This window comes from Lotus japonicus, chromosome 2 (assembly GCF_012489685.1).
Source record: "Lotus japonicus ecotype B-129 chromosome 2, LjGifu_v1.2".
NCBI lineage: Eukaryota > Viridiplantae > Streptophyta > Magnoliopsida > Fabales > Fabaceae > Lotus > Lotus japonicus.
This window is the reverse complement of record NC_080042.1, coordinates 11,322,129-11,331,250: the sequence shown is the minus strand read 5'-3', so window position 1 is coordinate 11,331,250 and position 9,122 is coordinate 11,322,129. Positions and strand designations below refer to the sequence as shown.

General features: G+C 36.6%; 1 protein-coding gene across 3 annotated transcripts; it reads right to left on the bottom strand.

The window, feature by feature from the left end:
* Positions 1–1,042: 1,042 nt before the first annotated feature.
* LOC130737575 (uncharacterized) lies at positions 1,043–7,987 on the bottom strand. Of its 3 annotated transcripts, XM_057589383.1 has the most exons (7): positions 7,359–7,987; positions 6,325–6,471; positions 5,651–6,000; positions 2,309–3,053; positions 2,109–2,205; positions 1,972–2,026; positions 1,043–1,388 (listed from the first exon to the last, which is right to left on the bottom strand). In XM_057589383.1, the coding sequence occupies exons 1-7, from the start codon at positions 7,822–7,824 to the stop codon at positions 1,326–1,328; spliced, it is 1,923 nt and encodes a 640-aa protein (XP_057445366.1). In that variant the 5' UTR covers positions 7,825–7,987; the 3' UTR covers positions 1,043–1,325. The 3 variants fall into 3 exon arrangements, with proteins under 3 accessions (XP_057445366.1, XP_057445367.1, XP_057445368.1); XM_057589384.1 differs by lacking the exons at positions 6,325–6,471; positions 7,359–7,987 and adding an exon at positions 6,092–6,112; XM_057589385.1 differs by lacking the exons at positions 6,325–6,471; positions 7,359–7,987 and having other exon boundaries at positions 2,309–3,129; positions 5,651–5,788.
* Positions 7,988–9,122: the final 1,135 nt, after the last annotated feature.

Genomic DNA, 9,122 nt, shown 5'->3' with positions numbered 1-9,122 from the left:
AACATTACAAGTTTCCAGGATCTATATCCCGGAACCTATTTGTTCCCTTCCGGGTTCTAAAACCTGGGAATATTTTAAATTACATCATAAAAAAATCCGGGATCTAATTCCCATAAGTTATTTAATGTCTTCCGAGTTATAAAACCTGGAATATTTAAAATTACAACATTAAACAATCCGGGATCTTATTCCCGTAAACTATTTACTCTCATTCGGGTTCTAAAACCCGAAAATAAGCTAAATTTCAGTGTTAAATCTTATGGGATCTAATTCCCATTACATTTTTTGTACTACCGGGAAATAAAACCCGGAAAGAAGCTTAATTCGATAGTAAATATTCCGGGATCTAAATCCCGAAACGTATGTTTGTACGTCTGGGTTCTATAACCCGGAAAACACAAACTTACAACCTAAAATATCCCGGGATCTAAATCCCGAAAACTAAATAAAGAATTCCAGGTTTTAGAACCCGGAGAAACCAAAATCTCGGTAAAAAAAACATGGCGGAACGAAAACGTTGGAGAAGAGGGGGGAGATGACATACCTGTGCAATGGGAGGTTGAAGGGAGCGAGAGAGCACGAGAGATGTGTCGTGCTTGCTGCCTTCTGAATCGAGAGAGGGACAGGGAGAAAGAGGTTGAAGGAGAGCGAGAGGAAGAGAGTGTGAAGAAGAAGCTGGAGTGGTGGGAAGTTAAAAGAAAAGGTTGTTTGAAGAAGATGAAGAGGGGTGAGGAATAAGAAGTGTAAAGGGTATTATGGGGTTTAAGGAATTTAGTTGGGGTGGGAAATTGAGCGAGTGGGGCGGGAAATTTAATCCCCAATGACAAATGAAATTGCTACAAAGCATACTAACAATACCATTGCCAGCTGCAAGTGACTGCTGTGGCCAATTTTAAGCGACCCCTTTTTTCCCAATTATAGCAATATACGAACACATGTTCCGGGAAAACTTCACAGGGAACTTCTGGTATTGGTTTTCATAACTGCTGTAAAATAACCAGAGATTGGACTAAAGCATAACTAAAAAATGCTACACCAAAAGTGTTAGGGATTATCCAAAATTTGAAAAAACAGAAGAAAAAAGATCTGTTTAGAATTAGAATGTATAGCTAAGTCAGCCTGGAGAGGCAAAATTTTGCACTCTGCGCTAGGACATGTGAATACAGAAATGTCCAAAATTTTAGAACAAAAAGACACATTACATTAATTCCTGTGAGAAAATAGTACAAAAACATGCATAACAACAATCTTAAAATTTGTTGTCACTACCCAGTCCATAAAGAGGATTTTGGCGCCACAAAATTGAGATAGTTCACATTTGCATTTTATATCCAGACCTGTTCTTTCCCATATTCTCTTACAATTACAGGCACACTTGTGGGAGGAACCTGCCAAAGTAAAAATACGAGTCAAAATACAGTGCAAACCATCATGATCCAAATCTGAAAAATATTGAAAGGATAGTGCCTTGAGAATGTAAAGGAAAAAATGTGTTCTATCAGTGGGGTGAGGGGATGTATTATCAAAGGAGAAGTGTGAAAGGACGATGCCCTTTGAGAACATAAAGGGAAAAATGTATCATATCAATAGGACACAGGATATTTTTTAGAAGTCACAATACACGCATTTAACTAGTTCAGAATGAAATGGTTTCTTCTCCTCTATTCTTCTAATGTCCCACTCACTTTTCAATAATTTCCTTTTGCTTATTTACTTAAGCATACGGAAATTATTAAAAATAATACTGTTTTTCTATTTATTTAATTTTTGGTTTTTTTGCAGCGTAAACTGGTATCTTGATCCTCACTAATGATTCTCCTAAAAACAGGGAGCTACAATTTTATGCACTTAGTACTTCAATCTAAACCCCTGTCAGACACAATGCAAGCGATGAGATGCCAGGATTAATCACACTTTAGGCATTGTTTTAGCAGCAAATGTTCAAGTACTTTTTAAAACTCCAGCACTTACCATGCCATAATCTGTGACTATCATTGAGACATAATCTGAAGGAGTCGCATCATAACTGCCATCAATATAAAGTGTTGTAAGGTTAGAGTGACGAAATGACAATGTGGTGTTCTTTGATTCTATCAGTAAATTCTTACATCAGATTTAAAAGTTGCAGATTTTCAATATCAGCCCAACCATCCAAGTAGTTGACATCCTCTCTACCCAGCACATTTGAAATGATATCTGGATCACCTGTAAAAACATCGTAGAAACATCAGCCTACTACAGACACAAGCCAAAAGACCAGTGGTAAATTGTGAACTAAAGAATGATTATGAATGTTAAATATACATACCGAGTTCATTCGAGCATATTGAATCCAGCTGTACTCTCTCATGAAATTTATAGGCCTCACAACAAACTATGACAGGTACACGGAATGCATGAGCAACCATTGCAACACATGCAGTCCCAACTCTTGAATATACAGTTCCGTTAGACAAGACTGATGAAGCACCCAGAAAAACTCTAGTAACTTCATGCATTATGTAGGAAACAGCATTTATATGAGTGTATGTACAGCTAAGACCTTTCTCCACAAGCTTGCGAAGTAAAAGTTTCCCTCTTAGCTTTGGACGAGAGTCAACAACCACGACACGAAATTGTTTTCCTAATTCATGTGCGTGCAAAAGAATCATTTCAATTGCTGATGATGACCCATAAGTTAGAAGAACATCGCCATCTCTTATTTTAGTGACAGCAAGCTTGACTATCACCTTGTTGGCAAGTATGATCTTCTCACTTATAAAACGCTCAATATCAGACTGGAGAGAAGTTTTTGCTTCCGACTCGGATACAGTTAAAGGTAGCTTAGCTATTCGACTTTTGAGATATCTGATTGCATTTCCCATGCTGATTGACAGGGGTCGACACTCAATAAGAAATGATACATAACTACTAATTTTTGCCGTTAGGTCTCGTACAAGAGTCTTCTCGGGTGGAACCAAGTAGTCTTTGATGGCCTCTTGAAATGCTTGAAGCATTGCAATACAACGAGCATTTCCACCAGATATATCTCCAAGTAGGTACTGCAAACCCACCTGACAACCACAATGAAGATCCATAAGATTTGAGAAGAAAACATATTGAACCAGCTCCTAGCTCCTAATCACTGTCCTATACACCAGAGCAACATGAATCAGTTATAATCACTATTTGCCTCACGACGGTGGTATGTTCGTGCAAATATAGGATGCTAAATACAATGAAAAATGCTAGCAACACACTCTTTTGAACACATTCTTCAACACACTCCATGTGATTTATTCATTTATTAAAAGATAACAAATGTGATGAGTTTTTTAAAAATAAACCAATCATAATGAGTGTGGCAGAGTGTGTTCAAAAGTGTATTGCTAGCACTCCTTTAAAACAATTTACTATTAGGGTTAAATATGTTTTTAGTCCATGTAATATAGGGGTGAATATCCCCCAATTTTTCATAGCTTTTGGTCCTTAAATAATTTTTTATTTGAAATAAGTCATTATGACGTCACAGTGCTTACATGGCTTAATTTTGTCCAGTCACAAGTCCATGTGGTCTCCTAGTAAGATGAAGGTTGTCCACATGGACTTTTTGCATCAGCTTTAGTCCTTGCAAAAAAAATTCATCAACCTCGGCCCCTTCTCTTTCCCTTCTTCCTCTTCCACTAGCCTATGCCCACCTTCCACAGCTGCGGCAGCCATCTTCTCTCCCCACCTTATCTTCTCCCCTTTACCAATCAATTTGATATTCCTTTGCTACGTCCTTCCACACTTTCAACTTTATCACACCATCAGAGGAGGTGGGGGAAAAGGGAGGCGACGTGGAGGGAAAAGAAGGCGACGGGGGTTGGTGGAACCATGGTCTCCGCCGCGGAAGGTAGGTTAGGGTTTGAGGGAAGGGGAAAAGAAGGGACGAAGGTTGATGAAAAAAAATTGTAGGGACTAAAACTGATACAAAAAGTCCATGTGAACAGCCTTCATCTAACTAGGATTACCATGTAGCTCACTTGGCAAAAACGAAAAGTCATGTAAACTTTGGGACATCATAAGGACTAAAAGGTATTTAATTTGTTTTAGGGATTAATTTAGATTCACCCCTATATCATAGGGACTAAAAACATTTTTTTTTGAAAACATATAGGGACTATAAACATATATAACCCCTACTTTTATTTCAATATCATTAGATACGACTTCTTACATTGCAGATTGCCAGATAGTATATCATGCTTGAAAATGGAGTAATATCCACCAATGGAGTTGATAATTGCATCTAGCAATTTGTGCAGATTTCTTTTACTTAAAAGTTAAGTGTGTTTGGATAATTATTCTTAACAATGTAATGTATTTGTTGAGAGGATTATAAATTACTTTGATGCAGAATACTTATATGGACATTAAGTAACAGAATTTGAAAATACCACAACATTTTATAGGTAATTTCCTAACCCAAAATAAGGGATTTAAAATTTCATGTTTCTTAAAGGAATAATAAATTTCCCTCCTCTCTAACTCTAGTCTTACTGCTCAAGTGCTCATAAGGTTAGTGTTAAATTAGGTGAGACCGAGAGACAACATTAGGGTGAATCAGTGTGTTTAAACTACAGAACAGAGATCGTTATATATAATAAGGCACCCAAAATTCATGATATCCTAGTTTCCCTATTTATATGATTTACATGATTTTGTTACCTAATAATAATAATAGTAATAATAAATTCTAGATATCTAACACTCCCACTCAGACAGGAGCTTATATTTCATATGCACCAAGCTTGTTACAAATATAATTAACTCGAGGAGCTCTCAAAGACTTAGTGAAAACATCAACCAACTGATTATTTGAATTGACGAATCTAGTGTTGATAACTCCATGTGAAACCCTCTCTCTAATAACATGGCAGTCAATCTTCATGGAAAACTGGATTTAAGGAAATATATAAGGCAGCATGGTTGTTTTAAATAAGAGTCATCTGTGAAACATACCCCTGTCTCAGGTCTTGAAGCAATTGTTTGAGTCATATAAACTTACAACTTACAAGTAGTTGAAGTCATGGCTGATGGCTCGATATTTTGCTTCTGGAGTTGATCTTGCCACCAGACTTTGTTTCTTAATTTCCAGGAGATTAAGTTAACACCAATGAAATCACAATACCAAGAGGTGGATCTCGTATCAGAGGGAGATCCTGCCCAATCTGCATCTATGTATCCTATAACTCTATGACCCTTGTCTTCAATAAACTAAACCTTTTCTTTGGATCTCCTTAAATATACTTCAGTGTGAGAATCATAGCATCCCAATGCCCTTCAAATGGAGAATTAAGAAATTGACTTACCATACTAACAGATTTTCTATATCCTCTATTCCCACCCTCTCTCCTCTCATAACAGAAAATGCTAACAACTCAAGCTGTTACAATTATAATCAGTTAGGTGGGGTGTTATCCCCTATGACATGCCTATTTCTCCTAACATATGCCTTTTTAATCATCAGCCTATCAGATTCGTGGTGCCTTTGAGCATTGCAATACTCAGGAAAACACACATTACATCAAATATATCACAACAAAAAGTAAAAATAAAACAGTAGTATATAAATCAAACAACAAAAATAAGGAATCATAAAATAATCAAATAAGGATATCATAGGTACCTTGTAAACAGCAGGATGTACAGAATAAAGATGGAAAAACTTCGCCTCAAGATCTGGAAGCTGACTCCCGTGTTCATATTGTGGTAAGTGCCTGAACAACTCTACTCTGTTCTTCGCTTCAGTTTGTTTCACCACAGCACGGCGTTTGGCTTTCTCCACTCTGCTCTTGTCATCATACTGCATGCGTGGTTGAGGGGCATCTTTCTTTCTATCCTTTTCTGGTGGACAATCAGTCCCCTTCTTCTCAGAGGCTGCAACTGTTACATTATCAACTTTCTGTGCAGACTTTACAGCTTTAGCTGGTTTGGCATTCATCACAGTTGTAGTTCCAGATGCTTTATTTCCTTCAGCTAGTGACACATTTTATTCAAAGGAAACTAATTAGTATCATCATGATGAGTTATGCAGAAAAGAGACCATTGAAAGAACATCATAAATTACCAATTTAGGCCTGATAGGATCACTAGAAAACACAATATTCGAGTCCATGAACAGTTAAAAGAATTCCTGACAAGGAGCTAGGTATAAATAGGCATAACAATATAAAATCAGCATAAAACTGTAGATGATATGCCAACAATGAAAGAACGTTCAGTCAGATAGCTTAAATGCATAGTCACAAACAGCCAGACTAACAAAAGTTTCGAACCAAACATGAGCACTCTAATACACACCTTTTGCCACAGCTTTTGCAGCTCGTTGAGCTTCCTGAAGAGCACGTCTTTCAGCTTTGGAGGGTTTCGGTTTCTGCTGTTTTGAATTAGCAGGTTGGTCTTTCACTTCCACAGCAGACCCTCCTCCTTTGTTTGCTTTTTCTTTTTCTAATGGCAGTAAAGAAAGATTAAGAAAAGAGTGATAAAATCAAGCCCAAAATAAAATAAAATCAGACCAGACAAATAGACTACAAAATTAAAATTCCCTCTATAAAAAAACATCCACATATACATTAACAAAAAGTAAGTCACGCCAACTTAAAACTCTCAATCATACAGTCAAATTGCAAATGGTGCTAAAATCAACACGCGCAAAAACAGACCAGATAAATAGACAAACAATTAAATTTTCCTCTATAGAAAGACATCGACATATTCATTAACAAAAAGCAAGTCACGCCAACTTAACATTCTCAATCATACAGTCAAATTGCAAATGGTGTTAAAATCAACAAGCTCAGACACACAAATGAAATCCAAGCAGAGATTAAAACACCATGTAAAATACATATTCAAATTCAATTTAAAAATACATAATCTAGAAACATAAGAAAGAAAAATTCTGTCCCGGTCCTAGTAATTATAAATTATGGTGAATTAAGACAAGATCCTTCTTTTTAAGCCTAGAATTAAATTCTCACACTCAAAAGTCCATAGAGACTCCTCTCTGACTTTGAAACACGTTAAATTACATCTCAACTTGATCCTATGCACTATCAAGAATTCAAGATCATATCAAATATTGATGATTGATCGCACTTTATATTTAGTTCATATTTCGCAAAACTCAACCAAATCTCGTACACTTCAGTTTCTACTCTCACACTACATACACTTGATAAAGCTCAAATCAAATCCATATTAGATTGAAACTAAAATCAAAATCAACAGATCCGAAAACAGTTCAAATTCATACTAAGACATAGACTGCTACGCTGAATCGAAACCAAAATCAAAATCAACAAAAAAAAAAAAAACAAGCTGAAGAAGCTCACCGGGAAGTCCAAGCGAGTCATTCACCACGGAAACAGTGGTCAGCTCGCTTGCCGGAACCTTCACCACCGCAGTCAAGTCAAATCCTCCGCGAGGAAACGAAGACGCGACCACCTTCCCGGCGCCGCTACCCCTACCGTCGAAGAAGCTCCCATTGGCGGCAGTGGCGATCCTGCTTGAGTACGAAGACGACGGCGCCGGGGACACCGGAGCGTCAGCACGAAGCTGCGAAGCGGCGACCGGACGAGCGTGGAGGATGAGGTTATCTGAGAGGTGACGCGGCGGCGGAATCATCACCGGCGAGAGGGATGGTGAGGCACCAACAACGGGAGGGGAAGAGTGGGTCGGGTCAGGCGGACCCGATTGAGAGCGTTCGGGTGGGGCAGCTCCGGGAGCGAAGAACCCGACTTGGCGGATCTTGGGAACAGGATCGATGGCGGCGCGTGGAGCACGCCGAGAAGGATCCATCGAGGAGATAGTAAGATTGAGGTTAGGGTTTATGGTTTTGTTTGGGTGGCAGGAAAATTTTAGAGGTTTTTCTTTTTGTTTTTCTCGGGAAAATTTGAGGGGTTTGTCAGAATTTGATGGAGATGGAGGGGGTTTGTGAGTTGTGACAGTGAGAGTGAAAGTTGAGCTCAAAATGATAAAAATAGTTTTAACTTATAGGTGACTTGGTTTTTACTTTATAGATTACGAGTTAGATTTAAGGAGTTATGTCCTCTGTTAATGTAAAATTTCCTTACGTAAATGACTAGTTGAGTTACTTATCATAAATAAAGTATTAATTTAATTAGCCGCATTAATTAAGGTATTGATAGTATCTTCCTTAAGTTAATTACTAAGTAAATCTTTTCTTTAACTTCCTTAATTAATTGTTAAGTAAATCTTTTTTTTTTAACTAAGTTTTTTTTATAAGTCAAATGAATATATTAAAGTGAAGTACAAGGGATACTTCAACCCAATATAAGTCGCAGAAGGGGAAAAACAAAAAAACAAAAGGATGCTAAATGTATTAGCTTTTACCCTAACAACACCAATGGTACTCCTACTAGCAGAATAACCCACCACTAAACCACTCCCTCCTTGGAGAACAGTTAAAGTAGTCTTGATTCAATTAATTGTAAAAAAAAAAAAACAAATAGTCTTAATTATAGTTAACTATTTGGATTAAGGCCTACATTGACCTTTAATTACCTTTTTGTTTGTTAATAACTAAATTGTGAAATAAATTTAATCATAGATAACTTGTAAGCATACAGTTTTATTATCAACAATGATATATTCACACCATATATATATTCGAAAAAAGGTTGTGTGCCCTAAACCCTAAAACTCATTAGTATTCTTTTGATCAAATATTATAAAATTATTTACGAATTTAAGAAATGAAAACAAAATTCATTTTTAATATTAACATTTTTACGATGAAGTTGTCAATTTGGACATTTGTGATGAATTTGTGATGGAAAAAATCTCATTATACAACGTGTCACTAATTTGGTCCTGGTCTTTCATGGAACAGTTTTGGTCAGGAAACATGTGAAAGATTCTAATATTTCATCACAACAGTTAAAGAATGTAGAGTGACGTGTAAATTTTGGCGAAAAAAGTTTAGTATTAGATGAGCAAAGTTAAATGTTAAAAGTCTTAGATGGCAATTTACTCTATTTTTATTCTGAGTTTTCTAACATATTTTTTTTTTGAAATGTCTAATATATTTAATTTTAATCATTATAGAAGTAAATCTGGTTTTGAACTATTTCTAT